At 35.4% G+C, this 22,538-nt stretch overlaps 1 protein-coding gene across 1 annotated transcript in view; it reads right to left on the bottom strand.

The window, feature by feature from the left end:
* The window catches only part of LOC129805659 (uncharacterized), a 25,619-nt gene extending 3,081 nt beyond the window's left edge, over positions 1–22,538 (bottom strand). The window contains exons 1-3 of the mRNA XM_055853700.1: positions 21,157–22,538; positions 8,041–10,657; positions 2,047–2,981 (exon numbers count right to left, since the gene is read on the bottom strand). Coding sequence (XP_055709675.1) covers positions 2,047–2,981; positions 8,041–10,657; positions 21,157–21,749 — 4,145 coding nt within the window. The 5' untranslated portion in view covers positions 21,750–22,538. The remainder of the gene's footprint in view (positions 1–2,046; positions 2,982–8,040; positions 10,658–21,156) is intronic.

The raw sequence follows: 22,538 nt of genomic DNA, 5'->3' as shown, positions 1-22,538 counted from the left end.
ACCTATATATAATATCCTTTACTTTTCTTTTGTAATTACTTATTTGTTCGATAAAAAAAAATTAAATTTAAACTACAGAAAAAATTTAAACTATTAATTAAAAAGTCTCCTTTAAAAACTGCTCATTCAAAAGATCCTTTTCTTATTGACAGTGTAATTATTTTACTTTTACAGTTTTTACATGACAATTATTAATTTTAACTAATATAAATTCTTTAGTTTCAATACCTTAAAAGTTAGTTCGCATAATAAATTTTTTCGAAAAGGGTTTTATAAAAAAAATCTATAAATAATTAAAATATTGTAAATACTTGATTGAAAGCTGTTCTTTTTATATAACGATGCAATTATTCAGCTCCTAGTTAAGGAGTTGTTTGAAAAAAATTCATATTTGTAAATTTTATAAATATTACTTCCAGAAAAATTAATAATTTGTATTTATTCACAATAATAGAGCTCTTTCTTTTAAAATTGTGAAAGAAAACAGATATAAAGTACAGAAAAGAACAAAATGAAAAATAAAGAGATATTGAAAGTATAGAACCTAAAACAAATAAAAAAAAAGGTTTTCGAACTCCCAAGTGTTCAAAAGGTGTATAGATAGCCACGGTTCACTCTTGCATTACGGAGAAGTAGGAAAAGTTTTTTTTTTGGAAAGTTTCACTTTCTAAAAATGATGGAAATCACGGAAAGTATTTCATAAAAATCACACAAAATTATGTTAAATTATAAATATGTTTAATTTTGAATATATCGAAGCGATACTGCCGTTCTGAAGCCGAGATGATACTGCCGCTTTGTTTGATACTATTAATCTAAGGCCGCAATCTAAATGATTTCATTGAGGTCATTTAGACTGTCGTATTAGATTCTGACTGAATTGTCCCAAAAACCGATTTTGGGACAATTCAATCTTAAATCCAATGCGGCGATGAAATAAGCATAGAGTGGAATTGCATACTCCCAAGCCTTTTAGATAATCATCTTCAGGGTGACCCCACCAACCATAAAAAAAACCATAAACCAAAAAAACATGTTTTTTTTGTTTATATCGAAAACGGCTCTTACGATTTCTTTCATTTTCGAATAGTTTTAGAGGTAATCCACAAGGCGAATATTTTGTTTTTCGACACCCATGTTCGAAAACCATTTCGATATCGATTTTTCTAACCGATTTACTTAAATTTGAATTTTTTTGAAATTTCCAACGGGGCTTCATCGGAATTAATCGGTCCATGAATCGGTAATATACCCATAAATGATTTACCATTTTCGGATTTACTTTTTTATTTGTTCATGTGCTTGTTACTCATGTTAAAACTTTTCTTAAGTAATTTCTTATTTTGGAATGGTTTTTTAAATTTATCAATCAATTAAATCGGCAGTAAAGCGATTACGAAAAAAGTATGCGGAAAGATAATTCACGGATAGGTCTTTCTCGAGAGTTCGAACACTCTGCGAAGATGGGACGCTTTGTCATCTCTTTTTTAAAAAAAAATATTATTTATGGAAAATTACAGTAGATACTATATGGTTAAGCCTTAAGTTTGAACCTCGTATATTTCGAAAAAGTCAAAATAAAATATATTTGTGTTTTTTTTTTACTTTAAATCAGAGGTGTGCAAGAACCGTTGAAACCGAATAAACGTCAAAATAAGTTTGCTCAGGTAGCGTTTTGACCATTGACGAACAAGCTTTATTTGACATTTTTCCGTTTCAAACGGTTCTTGCACACCTCTGCTTTAAATTTAAAGAAAAGATTACATCGGTTTTTGCGTATTTTTAAGCAAATTTTATAATCATTTCAAACAAGGATATAAAAGTTTTGATCAGAAGAAATACACCCTTTGGAAAAATTTAAAAAGTGATTTTAAACTAAAAGAAATTCAGTCATTTGGGAAACATATAAAAATCTATTTTAGAAAAATGCTCAAGAACTTTTGAATTGACTCAACTGCATTACTATTAAATAAAGTTTCATAAGAGCTAATTGATTTGGAGAAAAGCACGTACAAGTGGCAGAATTGAAAATCAATAAAAACTCACCTGAGAACAATGTTGAGGACATTTTCCGTGTAATGGAGGGGACGCTTGAGATCTCCACCCAAAAGAATTTCCGACAGAGTCACTCGATGAGGCGGCAAATTGATTTTTCCCGCGAGTTCTTTACACAAGTCATGCACTGTCTTTGTTGGAGTTAGCGAAACATTAATCTGCTGCTTTTCGTCGCTATTTTTCTCATCGACAATCGTAATCCAAACTTTAAGATCTCCGGACTTCTTGACTGTATCCGCAAGATTTTCCGCAGTTGCATGATATTTCTGAAGGACCGACAGCATAATCTGCTCCTTGGCCACTTCATCGGCAGTCGGATGGAAGAGATTTTTGTAGTAAATAATCAAATCGTGCATTGTGGAGGTTTCTTGTGTTGAATACTTCACTTCTCCATTTGTTGAATCTTTATCGTAGAGCAAATTTGATCCCCAAATCATGGCCAGATTTTCTGAGCTCATTTTATTCTGCTGCTTCTGAGATTGGATGAAATTCAAATGTCCCAGCAACTTCCTCAGAGCTTGATACTCAATGGTTGGCAATCGTCCGAGAAGTTGTTTGTAGGAATCAACTTTCTCTGTGGCTGATTTCAGCGATGAGATACTTAGGAAGCCCACAGTGTATTTGCCTAGCATCGGTTCTGGCAAATCTCGAATAAATCTCTTTAGAACATTCGCAACATCGTGCTCAGAATACTCTGACCGCGTGATTTGAACACTAAAAGCATCCGCTTGGAACGCATTGAGGAGCTTTTGGATGGCATTCTCCGTTCCGGACTTACGATAAATCCCCTCTGACATTGAGCCATGGGCATAGATAAAGTTCACGCATTTGTCTATCAAGACAGGAACATTATCTTTAGTCAGTTGCTGATGCTTCAGCAGCCGGCCATTCTTTAGGGCTTCTTCTTTGACAATGTGCCTCCAGATCTGCAAATCAGTTTTAGAGATACACTCAATTTTTTTTGCTCTAGAATTGGAGTTCATTATCTTATCTCTAAAGGAGATTAATCTTTAATTATATAAACATCTGCTGAGCTCAAAATAAGGGGTTCAGTGGCCAGAATCTACTGGAAACTGTGACCTATCTTTTGATATCTCTCGTATCTCTTCATTTTCAATTATTTTACTTTTTTCTTTAATTTTAAATAATTTTATTATGAATAATCTTGTAACATTATTGTTTTTTTTTTGTTCACCCTTTTAACCCTTTGTAGGTCTAAAGCCCTTGGGCCTATTATGACCAAGAACCACTTCTAAAATGCTAAAATGCTAAATAAATAAATAACAAACAACACAAATGAATTACAATTTGTCTCCTTATAAAATTAACTCACAACACATTTAAGGCTGTCTCTGTAACATTATTGTCTAATAACCTTTTCTGTTATCACGATCTTTCCTGACCATAATCGAGCCTCATAATTTAGATTTGGATTTATGACTAATTTTGTTGAGGGATATTTATATTTAAAAAATGAGTTTTCAGAAAAATTTTCATGGTTTTTTTTTAAACAAGATTAAACTTTTCAACTAGCTAAAAACCTGAGAATTACAAATTGAGAACAATTAACAAATGAATCAAGATTTTTTTTCGCAATTATGGCGTTAGCTGAAAGTGAGCTTTTTTGCAATTTTTCAAAGCTCTTGCAAATTGAAAAAAACAAAAACCAATTTTGAAATGTTGTATTGTCGTGGAAAGGAACCATTCACTATTTTAAAGTAACAAAAAGCGAACCTACTTTAGCATTATAGAAGAGGGTGGTATATGCTCTTATCTTTTCAAAAAGATAGGGGAAAGTAGCCTGCCTTTGAATGCGGCAGCCTTTGAATATTTCAATTTTTCTCCTATTTTCCAAAGCAAAAACCCTATTCTCTAAAACTATAATCAATACAACTATTTTCTATTAACTTCGATTAACAAAATAGAATTTTTGCTTTGGGAAATAAGAGAAAAATTTAAATATTCAAAGGCAGGCCACTTTCCCCTATTTTGCAGCATTCACAAACAAATGTCACGTCGGGAAACCGCGAAATATTGAAAACCTTCTATTCTTGTTTATTTATTCACATGTAGATAAATAAATGATTACTCATAAATTATTTTAGAAATTATTGTGTTTTCAAAATGACTCAGGATGCTCAGGATTGATTGAGCTAATGAAAAATTATGACTGTACTAAAATATTTTATAAGATTAAATTTTTAAGCACATATAACCTAGATAATTACTTCGAGATGCTATTTGCTCTGAACAAGAAGTTTTTCAAAGACATTTCTTTTAAAATTCTGAAGTCACTTTTCTGTTTTTCAAGTAGCATTGGTTAAAAAATATTTTACAAGATCATTGAGAAATTTTTTCAAGAAGATGACCCATCAGTGTTTTATCTTTACAGTGCAGTGTTAAAGTGAATGAAGTCTTCAGAAAAATTAAGAGAATTTTCAATTCAGTAGGATCCTCTCCATGTGTTCCTAAAATTAATTTAAGGGGTTAGGTGCGTCTTATAGACTAAAAAACAGGATAATTTCGATAATTTCTGTATATTATTTTCGACAAACAAAAAAAATAATTTGAGCTTTTAATACTCATAAAAACACAACATTTACAACTATATTTTCTGAAATTTTCATTTCAATTTTTTTTTATTCAGTCGTAGGGACCTGGGGGGGGGGAATTTTCGATAGTAGATAATAGATAGTATCGATAAATCTATATCTACTAGGTTATGCAAAGTGACAACCTCATCCCGTACAAGAAAAAATAATAATGCATGTCTAGAAATCCCCTTGCGGGAAGGCCTTGTTTCTTCATGGAATGTTGTGCCAGCATTATTATTATTATTATTATGCAAATATTGACTTTTAAGAATTTGTTGAGCCATGTATAGTGATACTCTTAAAAGAATGTGACCTTTGAAAAATACCTAAATTAGTTACAAAAAGTGCAGCTATTATTTAAATTAAAGTTTAAAAAAAAAGAAGAAAAGAAGTTATTATGTGACCCCTGCTTTTTAGAGACGGTTTTTTAAAAAAAAACATAGGGGAGAAAGTGCTCTACCTTCGAACGTTCATACCTTCGAATAATGTGAATTTCTTTTGTTTTCCGCAAGAGATTTACACTAAATTATCACGGAATCATCAACAATTGATGATAATCCAACTAATATTTAATAGAAAGGTGTAAGTCTCTTAGGAAAACTAAAAGAAAATTCACCTTATTCAAAGGCATGAATGTTCGAAGGGAGAGTACTTTCCCCTACTTTTCGGTGGACAAGATTTATCAGAGTATATTCGCCTGATGTCAAAAAAACTAAATATTTCCTGTTAACTGATGAATTAAACTCGTATTTGAACAGTAAATTTTTTTTTAACTTGATCACAACTTATTCTACAAGACAAAACGTGGTGTAAAATATGCCGAAAATTGTGTTTTTTTTTGTATAAAATTCTCCCAAAAATTCAAATTTCATTAAAAAAAATGTAACCGTAAAGTACGAGTTTATCTCATCAGCTAACAGGAAATGTTAAGTTTTTTTGACGTCAGATGAATATACTCTGAGAAGTGTTGTCCACGGAAAAGTATGTATTTTCAAAAAGGTCTTTGAAAATCAGGTCCTGATGATTGATTTTTTTTTAAAGATTTTTAAATGGAAATTTCAGGAAATATAGTTTAAATGTTGTTCTTTTATATGCTTAAATCCTAAATTAAAATAAAATTTTATTATGTTAAAAAAAAGATAGAGAAAATATGGTATTTTCCGGTCCTTTTGACCCACGCAACCCCTTAACACTACCAAAAAAAATCAGTAGATTATATAACTTTATTTGCATTTTTAAATTTTTAGATTGAAATTCTGTATGAACGATTGGAACTTAGCTCATAACATTGAAAAAGTTTTCCTGAAAATACCAGAATCATAATTCTCGTTCATGTGAGTAATATTATGTATATTTTTTATAGTCCTTTCCTTAGTGCTACGTGGTTTTAGCTTTAAAAATTTTGGAAATATAAAAAAGAAATTAAAATTCATTCATCAATGTGAGATTTTGAAAATTCCTTCATTTTAAACTTAAATATTTACTTCATAACAAATAGAAGATCGAAGTAGATGGTGTCTTATTTTTAGGCACTTATCTCCGATATAGATTTTTATATCTAGTGGTTTTCTTACGAATGTAAATTAAGTATGTGAAATAATACATAAACACATGCATTATGTGTGTGTATTAAAATATTATAAGATGAAAGAAAAGAATAAAAACGGCTAAATTAAAAAAAAACTTTATGAATGAATAAATACTTTTTAGCGCTTTAGCTTTATTTAATAAAAAAGAAAATAATAAAATTAATTTACTTTTACAAGAAATTAGATTGAATAGTTTTATATTTCAAGTCAGATATTTCTTGTACAAAGGATTTATTCGGAATTTACTGGCAATGATGATATTGGAATTTGGAAACAGTTGAATACATACTATTATGAAACTGTTTTCATTCCATGCAATTCATATTAAATTAGTAAAAATAATGTTATAAAAGAAAAGATTGGGTAGGGCCTCAACGTAATAAAGACATAAGATTCTCTACAATTCAATTATGGAATTATGGAATTAATTATGGAAATAATTATGGAATTTTCAACAGAATTGGAGTTAAGATTGTCGGGTAGACTAAGGGGCTCAAAAGAGCCTAGATGTCTGATCACCTGCGAACTCAAGTACACTCCGTTTTTTTAATTTATCTATCAAATAGATGGATATTTGCAAGAAATATCCTACATTCCTACAACCTGTTACTTTGTGATTAATGTATGAACTTTAAAAAAAAACTTTAGATTAGATATTCAGGAAAAAATCATTTCCTCTATGGAACCTATGGGACACAGGTGTTATCTATCGTCCTTAAAGCCATATTATCTGGGATATTTAGATCATAATGTGTTTTCTGTAAGAACCAACCCTATTCAAATTATCTGGTCAGCAAAGAATTTGTGAATTAATTTTCCTAATTGATATTTTAAAGTTATTTTGGATATTATTGATTTTAGATCTAGTTTGCAAATTGAGTTTTTTAGAGCATTCTTAAAAGAAAATTACTAGGGGGAAGTGAGGCACCTTTGAAATTGGGATTTTTCATCTATTTTTGAATAAAATTGAGCCTTAGGGGGAAGTGGGGCACCTTTAAAATTGGGATTTTTCTCCTGTGTTTAAGTCGAATTGAGCCATATCATAATGTAATTTAGCTTCTCAATCTGTGTGTTCAACCAAATTATATCACGATAAGGTTCAATTTTATTTAAAAATAGGTGAAAAATCTCAATTTCAAAGGTGCCCCACTTTCAGAGGTGCTCCATTTCCCCCTATCGCTATAGTTTAGCTGCAGAAACAGATTGAGAAGTTATTTTACATTATGCTATGGTTCAGTTCCACTTAAACATACACTGAGTGAGAGAAATCCGAAAAAGTTAAAATAGCATTCCGGAAATGTTTATTTTACCCTGCAGTATTGATCCGAAATCAGTGTAAGTATTATCCTTTTTAGGTGTATTAGGGGTTAAAGTTACCCTTTTTCATGTTAATTTTACCCTTAAAAAAGTGTAAAATTTACATTAAAAAATGTTGATATATTTTACACCTAAAAAGTGTTAAAGTTATGAGGAAAAAAGTTAATCGCACCCCCGTTTTTTAATCAGTGTAGGAGAAAAGTTCTCCAGAAGGTGCCCCACTTCCCCCTACTGCTAAAGAAAACATCCAGACGACACCATTTCTTAACACATTTCATCTAATAATCAGTTAATTGTGAGAATTTGAACTTGAGCTCAAGCAGCAATGAACTCATTAAAGCCATCTTTCTAACTTCTAACTCTACAAAAAAAACTCCAACTGCGGTAATTACATGATTAGTAAGAATTAAAAGCAATTGGATAAATTTCCACATAATAAATTCCATCAATATATAAAATGAAATTGAAGAGAGAGAGAGACTCACCTTGGTTTCGCGTGGTGAATTCATGATGAAGTACACCGTAAATGGTGGACAATCAATCATGAGGCATGGTCCGGATTCCACATGAAGATTCACGATGGAATCATCCGAATCCTTAAGTACAAGGCAACGAGCTTTTCTCAGATCCATCACTTCCAGCTTCTTATCTGCCGTGCTGTAGAAGATAAGTTTGCGATGTTGCAGGAGAATCCAGGCTCCTGACCACTGGGAAGTGATGGATTTCTTAAGGTAGCACCATCCAGCACGGGAAAAGTCATTGGTAACACCGGATGGAAAGACATCTGTCATACTCTCGATGAATCTCTGCATCCATTTGTTTCTCTCTGATGCCTTGGGAGCACTGTACAGGTAGCACATTCTTTGAGCTTTGGTGTTCCCACTGTTGCTGGTGGTCATGACCATATTGGGATTATTGAGAGCCTGAGTACTTGAATGGCTCTTGGGAGTGGTTACAGTCACCTCGAAACAGTGTTTCTCGGTGGTGCTGTTGCTGAATTTGTGATTCAGGACAATCTGAATGGTGGTAACATGATCCAAAGGAAAGGTTTCCTTAGGTGCCTTGCAACTGCCATCGAGGAATGTGGAGAATTTCTGCTCATGCATAATTACATAGCGACTCTGAAATTCTTTGAGGATGTCCTTGACTACTCCCGATCCTGATGGCAATCTGATCAAGTAGCCATCGTGGCGCAAACCCCGCGGAATTATTGGAGGTTTGGGAATCATCTCCAGAACAGTGGCCACTTCTTTTTTCCCTCCAGACTTGAAGCTAGATTTTCGCAGGAGATTTATCCGGCCCTTTTGCAGGGCATTCGAGAAACGTGACATCATCGAAGTGCCTGAAGATTGCACAGTTGGAGTTTGGGCAGGAACAGCTGATGGTTTCTTTTCGGACCCTGCTTGATTTGCTCCAGAACTAATGGCCTCTTGATACGACGGTGGATCAATTGGGGGGATCTTTGGGATGCTCTTGGCCACTTTGTCTGGAACCCTTTTTCCCCCGCTCAAATCATTTTTATTCGCCGGATCGATATTTTGTTCCTTGGCTAATCTCTCTCGGACAGCAGCTGCTTCATCGACAAACCAATTGGTTCTGGGAGCTGTTGGACGCCTCAGATCTGCCGTAGCTCCTTCAGCAGCAAAGTGATCCTCATCAACCTGGGCCAGGTACGGCTCAATAGCCGCTTCATCGACAATATTCTCCAAACTGTCTGACCTCAATCTCAAATTCTGATGAATGATAACACTTCTTTTTGCTCCTGTTTGTCCCGATCCACTTGCTCCAGCATCGCTCCTTTCAGGTCCTGGTACCGCGTCAACACTGGAATTATCATCATCTGATAAATCCGGAGTTAAACTCTGATCATCTGTGATGTTATCATCATCAATAGAACCATAAGTTTCCTCAGCCAGGAGATTTTCCAGCAAGATCAACTGATTGCTCTTGTTGAGAAAGTTTTCATTGATCGAGGCGGCAAAGAGAGGATCAAATTCATCTATAATATCCTTTGGATTCCTCCCAGAAAGTCTATTGGCCTGCATTTGAGCGACTTTCTGTGGTGACATGATGCCCTTCTTTGTGGATTCCATATCACAGAGTCTTCCATATACTGGCTCCTGATTGGCATAAATAGGCTCTGGAGAGCTCATTTCCCTCTCATCTTCATTAACTGCAACATCGTAGAATGTCCAGGAATCTGACTTATTGGGATTACTTTCTCCAGCTGCTCTTGCTTGCTTCCGACTCTCATAAAAATCCTCCAAGGAACTATCGACACTCGCCAGGCGGGAAAATAATCTTGGATATAGAGATTTCTCATTGGAATCAACCGTTGCTCTATTGGAAGCAATGCTGGTGTTTTCATAATCTTCTCGACGTCTCACCTGAACGTTCTCTGAATCACTTTCTGTACTGTCTTGGTAATGTGACTTTTTAATCTTCCCATAGGGTGGTTCTAATTTGAGCACAGGAGCTGGATCAGTTGGACAAGGAAAACCCTCTACAGATGATGAATCTGAGTCTTGGACATTGCACAAGTTACTTTCACTGCGAATTCTCATTACCGGTACAGGTTTCTTGCCCTTCCCCATAGAACTAACCATGCTCTGGGTCATATTGGAGTTCCTTTCGAAGTTTCCGGATAGTTTCGGGGTGCCTGGGATCGACTGGGAATTTTTCCCATCCATCGAACCGGAAGTGCCACTTGTTAGTGAAGTTTTGCTCTTGGGAATCTCATAGGAAGATTCTGCCATGCTTATATCATTGCAATTGTTGGTCTTGCTCTGTAGAGGACTGTTGAATTGAATTGACTGGAAAACAGTATCACTGGGAGGGAGAGTTTGTGGTCTATCTGGATCAAATGGCGGTGATTTCTTTTCCTGCCTACCCAGTGAGAAATTCGAACCACTCCCAATCACCTTTGCCCGCACATTCTTGAGCTTTTCGCTGGTTTCACTGCCCCAATTTGTTAACTTGTCCCTTGAGGATTGAACATTTTTATCAAATTTGTGCCTAGCTCCCTTGGTTTTGGCAGAAACTCTTTCAGTTATTGATTCCGTCAGCAATTTAGACGTTGCCCCAATGGATTTAATAATATCCCTGCAAATTTAAATAAAAAAAAGCCCCCAATAACATTCATTCACAAAATATGCCTCAACAAAAAAAAAAATTCATCATCACAGTCCTATAGTAAAACCTAAAAATGTAGTGGTTTGATTCATAATTCCACGAAGGCTAATCTTAAATGGTTTGTGATCACCCAATGGTAATGCATTAATGTGGGTGATTCTAGGAAGATTGCTTTGGAAGTGCGACAAACAAACATTTTTCCTCGAGCATTGGCTGACAATTTAGATATAGCCGAAATGATACATTAAAAGCATACCTTATCTATTCGACAAGTTTCCACTGATTTCATTTCGGAATGTAATCTAGCAATTGAACGATGTATTGTCTAATCTAATGACCTCCTTTTTTGGGGCTTCTTTTTAAAATTTAGGACAGAATTGTTTGGATTTGAAGTCGAAATTTCAGTCGAGAAAACCTTAAAATTATAATGCTATAAAAATCTTTGTAATTATTTTAATATTTGTATAATACTATTAATAAAATTAAGGAAAACTTCAGTTAATTTAGCATGTTTGTCTTTTAAGTATTTTGGTATTTTATTATGAGCTACAACATAATAATAATAAATTTCCTAATAAAATTGAATAATTTTATTCAAAATAGATAATCCTATATCAGTTAGGGAACGGTGGGACAGTTTCACGAAAGGGCATTTGAAAAGAATGGGATAAAACTTTCATGTTACTAAAGCCTATGCCTTGTGTACACAAAAATTTTAAATTTCGCAATGGTTCTCATTTGAATGCAGCAATCGATTTTATAAAATTGCATTAAAATTAAACTTTTTAGTTTTCCTTATTTTCAACAATTTCTGAACCATTGCGGTTATCTATTGAATTAGCATAATAATTCTAAGATTTTACTAGAATTTTTATGATTATAATAAGATAATTATCATTGGGAAAATTCTAAGATGGTTCTGACAATTTTGAATTTTTTTTTGAAATAAAAATTATTCTTTTATTGTTTTGTGAATCTGTATTTTTGGTAATATTATAATATAAGGATTTATGACTATAAAACATTATTAAAAAGACTGTTTAAGTAAAATGGAGAAGTTCTAAAGTATTATAGTGATGCATCAATGTTTAAAAAGTCCGTATATTTACCGATTAAATTATCAAAATTGAGCACTTGAATTATGGCAATATCTTAAGTTTTAATTATAAAAAATGTTATTAAAATACTGTAACGAAATCCTTGCTTGCTTATATTTTTGGGTGTTTAAAGCCCTTATCCATTTTATTTACTCAAGTTTTAAATAAATCCATTTTATTTCCTATAAACTGATCCACTTTTGTGTAAAATTGCTCTGAATTGGGAGACTTTCACGCATTTTACCAAACAAGTGAAATCACCGTTCTTACAATTAGACCAATGAAATTAAACTTAAATTTTTATTAACTCTAATCCTAACTGTAATACACAGTATAGGGGAGACTGGGGCAAAAAGTTACAAAACGGATATTTTATTTTATTACAAACTACTCGAGCGCTTCAAAAATTTCTAATTAGCGCAGTTTTATAGAAAATTTACCGCTCTACAACTTTGTGAAAGTAATTTTCCTTTATTTTGTAAGGAAATACGTTTATCGAGCCAAATTCTAAAAGGTAATTTTGTGACTATTCTCAAAAATGCTGGGGCAAATAGTACCAGACATTGGGTATTATCATATTTTAATTCGCTTCATTACAGGCTTCCGTAAATTTGAAAAAATACCTAGAGGACATATTTTCATAGAAAATTTATTCATCTACACCTTTGTAAAACACCGTTTTCTCTGCGAGAAAAGTGAGAAAACTAGAAAAGCGCTTTTCAAGCTATTTTAGAAAAAAAAAACACAAAAGACAGCAATTAGTTTGACCAATGCAAACAACAAGCGGCGAGACATGATAATGACGTTTCTTTTCGCCGTGAGACATCAGAAATTGCTTTGCTTTTTTGTTACTTTTTGCTCTATACCTTTTGTAACTTTTTGCCCCAAGTGGCCATTTTTAATAAAAGGATTTCTGGAGAAAAGAACCTTTGTGAAATTCTAAAATATATAGCGGATTCGTATTCCAAAAATCCAAATTATTCAAAAAATATTCACCAGCGCATCAATTTTGGAAAACCAGTAGGTAATAATTGTTATTTTCTGCAAGGAAAATATTTCAAAAACAGGGCTAAAAATTTCGATATTTTTTATTTTCTAAATTCCTTGTTCGAATTCTAAGAAACTTACGACATTGAAGAAGGTCTATGAAGGCTATCTATAGAAAAAAATTTGAGCCGCTATTTTTTTTCCTTGAAAGATATTGAATTTTGAATTTTTCGATTTGTGAGTTTTTGCCCCAGTCTCCCCTATACTAAATTTTACTTTGGTTTAACATTTTTAGAAAAAAAACGAACTCAAAATCCAATTTGGAATTTTGGGGTGAAATTGTCCCCACTGTTCCTTAATCAAATTTACAGGATTTACAGGGAGGAAAACGCTATTTTTTGATCTTGAGATTATGATATTATTTAGAAAAGAAGTCTGATAGATAAAAGATTCCCCAGAAAAGCTATGCAAGCCATTGTGAGAAAGCGTCGACCTCGAGGCAGACCTAGGACAAGGTGGATGAATCAAATTCAGAATCTTGCCTTGGAACGCCTTGGGATCGAACCCGAACATCTTCCTGATGTGGCGGAGAATCGACGGCTGCTTATTTAGATGTCATGGGCCCGCGACCCCAATAGGGATAAGCGGTTGAAAATGAATGAATGAATGAATGAGTCTGATAGATTTTCGGGTAAACTAAGCTAATAAATTATTTTCCTTTTTTCTTCAAAATTCTGATTGATTAAAATTTAAATTCTGAGTTATTGGAATTTTAATTGATTTCTTTTAATTTTTTTTTCTTTCTTTGAAGTAAAGCTACAGATAAATTGTATTACTATATTTGTGAAGTTTTTAGAGTATCTGCCATACTTATTCCAGAATAATTTTTAAAGTCAAGGTCAAAGTTAAACGCATTTACGATATTTTTAAACAATGTAAACTAGTTTGAACCATTTACAAATTAATAAACCCGAAATCGAAATGCACGGCTTTTAAACTTGCGAATCCAAAACTGGGATTTTTAAAGAATAATTTTATATTTATTTTACTTAATAGCGTAATGTAATGATGTTTCGTATACGTATTGGAAAAAAAGTAATTTTAGACCTAGACAGACTTCTTTTCACTTTTTAAATATATGTATCGGAAACTCTTCATAAAATTATTTGAAATTGTTGTTGGTAAAAGAGTTGTTTTCAAAATACGTCATTCTAACATCTCTAGCGGTTAAAAACTGTATTTTCTTCTATTTTTGTAAAAACAAACGTAATACGCACTGCACAATTCAGTTTAATAAGTTCAACTGTTATAAAGCTTATTTACAAAAATGCTTTTTTAAAAAATGATATCTAAAAAATATTTAAACAAATAATTATCAATTAATCTCTTTTTTTCTGTATCCACCAGCAGAGGGTAATTCGGAATCATGTCTATTTTGGAATTTTAAGATTTTCTCACTATTTCAGATGATCTAAGAGAAAAAGAAAACCACGAAGTAGTACAAAACTTTACAATCGAGAGTACTTCTTTGTTGTTTTTTTTTCCTTTTGCCATCTAAAACTGTTAGAAAATCTTAGTTCCAAATTAGACATTATTCCAAATTACCCCATCTTACCCTACCTAGTTAAAATCTAAAGAATTTTTGAATTTTGACAATTCAAAATATTTTTAAAAAAATTAATGCTAATCTCCGTGCAGATTTTTTTGTAATAAATTGGCTGTTAAATTAATTGAGGAGAAATAAATTGACATGATAGTATTAGGTGAGATTCTTAACAATCTCACCTACTATAATCCTAACAAAATTTCATGTCGTCCGATCGAGCTCAAACTTGGCCAAAACGTGTTTCAGCACTTCCTGATCACGAATATATATGTGGCTAATTTACGTTCCCGGCCGGCCGGCCGGCCGGCCGCTCTTTGGAGCTTAATAGCTCCTAAACTAAAAAAGATATCGACTTGCGGTTTTCGGCAAAGGTTATATATCGGGTAAAAATTGCAACTTGGTGCATTGACCCCCCACCCCCCACCCCTCCTTCCGCCATTTTGAAGACCCCCCTTTTTTTGTTTTCTCAATAGCTCCGCCCCTATGGCATTCAGCGGACTCAAATTTTAGTATGTTATAGCTGGGCCTTAGAGCTTTCCATCAATACCAAACTTAAGGTCCCCCGACCCCCCTGACCCGAGCTATAAGGGTCCAAAAAAAATTTCTTAAAATGGCCATAGCTCCGGTTCTAATTGTCAGAATTTAAAAAGTGAGGGCTTTTTGGAAAGCTCTCGTGAAATGCCACTTCCCCTTCTAACATCGCAAGTTCATAAAACCACCGCTAGGGGCGCTATTATTAAAAAGAAAATTTTTAAATCTTAAAAGTTAAATAACTCAAAAATTCCATTGTGCATCGGGCTGAAATTTTAGTATGTTGTAGCCGTTGATTATACCTATCAAACAAAAAAAACCTTAAGTCGATCTAAAACCCCTGACCCGAGCTATAAGAGGTCAAAGTTCGAACATTGACCGGCCTCTATCTCCGGTTCTAACTAACATAGCGACCTAAATTTTACCTTTTTGGTTTCGTCTCGATGAGCACTTTCAGATGGAACTTCAAAAAGTCACCACAGGTGGCGCTGTGATAGCGTCAAAATTCATCGAAATTCAAAGTCACTTTTCTAAAAAACGGCATTGTGCAAGTTAATGAAATTTCAGTATGTTCTAGTCCAGTCCAGGACGTTTCCAAAATGGTGCAAATGCGCGCTGTGGTTAAAACAGAACCGGAGATATGAGGGGTCAAAGTTCACAAAATTCAAAAAATCATATCTCCGGTTTTATGTGACCGATTTTGATGAATGAGGGCTTAAACGAAAGATCTCACCAAATGCTACAACTTTCTAGAATATTTGAACTTCGTGGGATCAACACCAGGGGCGCCACAGTCGAAAAACCATTTTCAATATCACATAACCTCAATTATCTCGACTGTCGCTGAACCGATTTTGATGATTACTTCGACATAATTGTAGAGCACATTTGTCTCTACATTTCGTCCATACATCATTTTCCGCTCAGACTACGCTATCACTCCGATTTTGCCGTTTAAGTGTGAAAAAATTGATTTTTTCCATAATAACGCTTTGAAATCACTCAGATGTCAATTTGATTGCCTCTACTCCACAAAGACACTTAAAATATGGTTTTAAATGGAAAGTCCCACAAAATACAACAATTCTTTGATATAGTTGAAGTTCATCAAATGAACACTTGGGGCGCTCTGGTCGAAAAAACAAGTTCAGAAACAAACAACTTCGATTATCTCGGCTTCTAATTAATCGATGAGATCAAGTTCTACGGCAAAATTATAGAGTACATTCTGGTCTACATTTCACCCATATATCACTTTTGTGCCAGTTCATTCAAATCCTTGATATTTTGGTTTAAATACAAAATTTGTATAATTTCACGAATTTGATTCAAGATAACTGAATGGCGACTCACAATTTCAGCTCTAAATCGAATTTGCATGCACTCCGAGTTAGCTCACGTTAAGAATCTCACCTACATAAGCCGGTTAGGATTATCTGTCCCTTTCAGATCTCTTTCTGGTGATCTTTTACTTTTTTCTTGCTATTTTATTGCCATTATGATTGATGGATCCATATGAACCACTTAAAATCGGTTTAGGACCGAATTATTCTTATAGAAAATTTCTAGTAATTTTTAATTCTTAAAAAAATATTCGCAATGTTTTTATAACTTAAAAGTCATAACAAAATGTTTGCATTTTCCTTATCAATACAGGAAAAAAAACAGAAAACTGCACAAAACTGCGATAACAGTACTTCAGTCCACTTGAAATTGCCAACTATCTCAATTTTGGCAACACGTGCTTTCCAAAATCCCGCATCCAAATCCAAACACAAACAGAAACACCAAAAGACTTTATTTAAAGGCACTTCCACTTCTATTGAGGGTTCATGAGAAACTGAAATTGATTTCCTGCTTTACGAGTTGCAACATCAGCTGCAAGGCATAAAACTACTCTCAATTATCGTCACTTGATCTCTCGAGAGACGTGGCACAAAGAAAAGAGTCACAAGTTATGGAAAGGGACAGATAATCCTAACCGGCTTATGTAGGTGAGATTCTTAACGTGAGCTAACTCGGAGTGCATGCAAATTCGATTTGATGCTGAAGTAGGGAGACGCCATTCAGTTATCTTGAACCAAATTCGTGAAATTATACAAGTTTTGTATTTGAACCAAAATGTCAAGGATTTGGATGAACTGACAGAAATGTGTTATATGGGTGAAATGTAGACCAGAATGTTCTCTATAATTTTGCCGTAGAACTTGAACTCATCGATTACTCAGAAGCCAAGATAAGCGAGGTTTTTTGTTTCTTAACTCGTTTTTTCATCCAGAGTGCCCCAAGTGTTCATTTGTTGAACTTCAACTAAATCAAAGAATTGTTGTATTTTGCGGGACTTTCCATTTAAACCCCTATTTTAAGTGTCTTGGTGGAGTAGAGGCAGTCAAATTGGCATCTGAGTGATTTCAAAGCGTTATTATGGGAAAAATCAATTTTTTCACACTTAAACGGCAAAATCGGAGTGATAGCGTAGTCTGAGCGGAAAATGATGTATGGACGAAATGTAGAGACAAATGTGCTCTACAATTATGTTGAAGTAATCATCAAAATCGGTTCAGCGACAGTCGAGATAATTGAGGTTATGTGATATTGAAATTGGTTTTTCGACTGTGGCGCCCCTGGTGTTGGTCCCACGAAGTTCAAACATTCTAGAAAGTTGTAGCATTTGGTGATATCTTTCGTTTAAGCCCTCATTCATCAAAATCGGTCACATAGAACCGGAGATATGATTTTTTGAATTTCGTGAACTTTGACCCCTCATATCTCCGGTTCTATTGAAACCACAGCGCGCATACGCACCATTTTGGAAACGTCCTAGACTGGACTACAACATACTAAAATTTCATTAACTTGCACAATGCCGTTTTTGAGAAAAGTGACTTTGAATTTCGATGAATTTTGACGCTATCATAGCGCCACCTGTGGTGACTTTTTGAACTTCCATCTGAAAGTGCTCATCGAGACGAAACCAAAAAGGTAAAATTTAGGTCGCTATGTTAATTAGAACCGGAGATAGAGGCCGGTCAATGTTCGAACTTTGACCCCTTATAGCTCGGGTCAGGGGTTATGGATCGACTTAAGGTTTTTTTTGTTTGATAGGTATAATCAACGGCTACAACATACTAAATTTTCAGCCCGATGCACAATGGAATTTTTGAGTTATTTAACTTTTAAGATTTAAAAATTTTCTTTTTAAAAAAAGCGCCCCTAGCGGTGGTTTTATGAACTTGCGATGTTAGAAGGGGAAGTGGCATTTCACGAGAGCTTTCCAAAAAGCCCTCACTTTTTAAATTCTGACAATTAGAACCGGAGTTATGGCCATTTTAAGAAATTTTTTTTGGACCCTTATAGCTCGGGTCAGGGGGGTCGGGGGACCTTAAGTTTGGTATTGATGGAAAGCTCTAAGGCCCAGCTATAACATACTAAAATTTGAGTCCGCTGAATGCCATAGGGGCGGAGCTATTGAGAAAACAAAAAAAGGGGGGTCTTCAAAATGGCGGAAGGAGGGGTGGGGGGTGGGGGGTCTATGCACCAAGTTGCAATTTTCACCCGATATATAACCTTTGCCGAAAACCGCAAGTCGATATCTTTTATAACATGCGTTTTTTCGAGTGTAAAATTCGCCCGAAATTGTCACTCTGTGGGATGGGGAATTTGGGAATTGTCCCGTTTTTGTGTGTTGGTGTTTGTGCAGATCTCGGTGGGGAAAGTGGGATAAATGTCCACTCTTTCTCTGCTGAGGGGCTTTTTGGTGTTGAATTGTTGAACGTGCACGAGTGTCTCGGTACAGTGTGGGACAGTGCAGTGGGTAGTGAGCCCTAGAGGGCCCCATCATTGGGCTTTTCCCGGACTGAGGAAGACATCAAGACTCTAGCTTCCAAACAGAGTCTATCAGCCTTCTCAGAGCCTCCACGGAGTTACCACGGGGACCCCACTGAGTGACCAAGGAAAATAACCCTTTTATAACCTCGTGGGAGCACCATCAGCATTGAAGATCTACTCCGCCACCACGATGGATATCGGAATGTTAATCTGCACTGGATCTCTCATCTACTTAATGGGCCCCACCGTGTTATCCACCGGGGGAACGATTCATCGCCTCCGCGGGAGGATTCCTGCCCCTTAGGGGGAATCGACAGTGGCTTCAGTGGATTTCATCGGAGATCCCATCGACGGACTATCCTGTGGCTAGAGGGACGGTGTAGGAGCTTTTGATCCTAAATTCCGGAATAAAGAGTGAGAAGGCATCACACCTGCATTGTATCGTAAGCTTTTTGTATTTAATTGTCTCCGGATCATTTGAGTAAATTCTTCCCATTTCGCTTGTTTTTCTCAATAAAGTAAAGTAATTCCCTCTCCAGTAAATAGAAAAGGGACAGATAATCCTAACCGGCTTATGTAGGTGAGATTCTTAACGTGAGCTAACTCGGAGTGCATGCAAATTCGATTTGGAGCTGAAGTTGGGAGACGCCATTCAGTTATCTTGAATCAAATTCGTGAAATTATACAAATTTTGTATTTAAACCAAAATATCAAGGATTTGGATGAACTGACAGAAAAGTGTTATATGGGTGAAATGTAGACCAGAATGTACTCTATAATTTTCCTATAGAACATGATCTCATCGATTACTCAGAAGCCAAGATAATCGAGGTTTTTTGTTTCTTAACTCGTTTTTTCATCCATCAGAGTGCCCCAAGTAGTCATTTGTTGAACTTCAACTATATCAAAGAATTGTTGTATTCTGTGGGACTTTCCATTTAAAACCCTATTTTAAGTGTCTTGGTGGAGTAGAGGCAGTCAAATTGGCATCTGAGTGATTTCAAAGCGTTATTATGGGAAAAATCAATTTTTTCACACTTAAACGGCAAAATCGGAGTGATAGCGTAGTCTGACCGGAAAATGATGTATGGCCGAAATGTAGAGACAAATGCCCTCTACAATTATGTCGAAGTAATCATCAAAATCGGTTCAGCGACAGTCGAGATAATTGAGGTTATGTGATATTGAAATTTGTTTTTTGACTGTGGCGCCCCTGGTGTTGGTCCCACGAAGTTCAAATGTTCTAGAAAGTTGTAGTATTTGGTGAGATCTTTCGTTTAAGCCCTCATTCATCAAAATCGGTCACATAGAACCGGAGATATGATTTTTTAAATTTTGTGAACTTTGACCCCTCATATCTCCGGTTCTATTGAAACCACAGCGCACGTACGCACCATTTTGGAAACGTCCTAGACTGGACTACAACATACTAAAATTTCATTAACTTGCACAATGCCGTTTTTGAGAAAAGTGACTTTGAATTTCGATGAATTTTGACGCTATCACAGCGCCACCTGTAGTGACTTTTTGAACTTCTATCTGAAAGTGCTCATCGAGACGAAACCAAAAAGCTAAAATTTATGTCGATATGTTAATTAGAACCGGAGATAGAGGCCGGTCAATGTTCGAACTTTGACCCCTTATAGCTCGGGTCAGGGGTTATGGATCGACTTAAGGTTTTTTTTGTTTGATAGGTATAATCAACGGCTATAACATACTAAAATTTCAGCCCGATTGCATAAGGAATTTTTGAGTTATTTAACTTTTAAGATTTAAAAATTTTCTTTTTAATAATAGCGCCCCTAGCGGTGGTTTTATGAACTTGCGATATTAGAAGAGGAAGTGGCATTTCACGAGAGCTTTCCAAAAAGCCCTCACTTTTTAAATTCTGACAATTAGAACCGGAGTTATGGCCATTTTAATAAAATTTTTTTGGACCCTTATAGCTCGGGTCAGGGGGGTCGGGGGACCTTAAGTTTGGTATTGATGGAAAGCTCTAAGGCCCAGCTATAACATACTAAAATTTGAGCCCGCTCGATGCCATAGGGCCGGAGCTATTGAGAAAACAAAAAAAGGGGGGTCTTCAAAATGGCGGAAGGAGGGGTGGGGGGTGGGGGGTCAATGCACCATGTTGCAATTTTCATACGATATTTAACCTTTGCCGAAAACCGCAAGTCGATATCTTTTTTAGTTTAGGAGCTATTAAGCTCCAAAGAGCGGCCGGACGGCCGGCCGGACGGCCGGCCGGCCGGGAACGTAACTTAGCCCCCCATATATTCGTGATCAGGAAGTGGCGAAACACATTTTGGCCAAGTTTGAGCGCGATCGGAGGACATGAAATTTTGTTAGGATTATAGTAGGTGAGATTGTTAAGAATCTCACCTAATATTAGATGCAAGTCAGATAATCTCGTAACTTACCCTGGCGAGGAAGTTTTAAACTTGGTGAGATTGTCATTGCTGGAATGGGAGCTGTTGAGTGTGCTGGAAGAGGGAGATTTTTCCAGGCTTCGATTATCCATGTCCAAGTCAGGATAGAGCTTAGTGTTGGGATTTTCTCGGGAATTTCGTCTGGCAGGACGAATTGGTGTCTCTTGGGATTCCTTTGTGGGTGGTAATCCTGGAGCTTTTCTCGTAGGTTTCTTGCTCACTGCACCCGTTTCCTTTTCTCCCGGAGGATGTTGATTCCTCCTGGGAGCTGGAATGGGTTTTTTGAGATCCTCATTGGATACTACACTGCTCTCCATGAGCATTTGTTTTTCTGTGGTCTTGTTGAGTTCTAAATTGAGATTGTTCATCTCTGTGATGACATTCCTATACGGATTATCCAGTTCATCCACATTCTTCTCCTTTTTACCCACTTCTTCACTTTTTTCTGTGATATTGAAAATTGTCTGACCACTGTCCATGGAAACATTCTCATACTTCTTCACCTGTTCCTCCTGAGGCACTTTCTGCTGAACATTCCTCCGTGGTCTGGGTATTGGTCGTGGCTGAATAGTATCTCCATCCATTATTTTAGTGTTAATTTGCTGATCACAGGTAAAACAGCAATTATTGCCACAAAATTTAAGCCAATTGGGAAGGTTTTAGCGATGGCTACTGCTCCAAAACCTGCTGAACGAGGGAATGGTTTACAAAGAAGCTAACAATTGCCATGAGTCATCCACAATTCTGCTGATAAATTCATTGAATCACTCCATTCAGCATTATGCTTTAAATGCTGGCGCAGTCAATTGCTGACCAATTGAACGACTATAAATGCAACTCGTCCACTAGTTTCCCATCCGTAGAGTTCGCTGAACTATTTTTCTCAATTTTCAAATAAATTTTCATCGGTCCTTTCGTCAAACGAGTTCTTTAGAAATACTCCCTCCTACACCTCCTGCTACTTTCACTTTCACGACAAATTTCTGCAATGTGTCCTTTTCTGCAGCACTTACGACACTTACAATTCTTTTCTATAATTATGCATGAGACAACGGCAAGAAATCACAATTCCAGTAGAGACAGTAAAATTAGCAAAAATGTTAAGACCAACACCCGATTACGGCAAGATAGTGTTATCGAGAAAAAAAATTCTTCACTCCATTTCCTCGGGAAGGCTTTTTAAAGTTTAGTCTTTAACCACTTTTCCACAATGCCATTGGATAAAATCACAACATAAAACCAAAGAAAATGCAGAGAAACCACAAATAAAGTACAAAATGTCTAAAATACTAAAATAAATGGAAGGGAAATGAGGAAAAAAATAGGAGAAACAAATAATTCTTCCACACCAGTTTTGACAGATGATTCACATT

The sequence above is a fragment of the Phlebotomus papatasi genome, chromosome 3, assembly GCF_024763615.1.
Source record: "Phlebotomus papatasi isolate M1 chromosome 3, Ppap_2.1, whole genome shotgun sequence".
NCBI lineage: Eukaryota > Metazoa > Arthropoda > Insecta > Diptera > Psychodidae > Phlebotomus > Phlebotomus papatasi.
The sequence above is the reverse complement of the archived record's forward strand: the minus strand, read 5'-3'. Positions and strand labels throughout refer to the sequence as shown.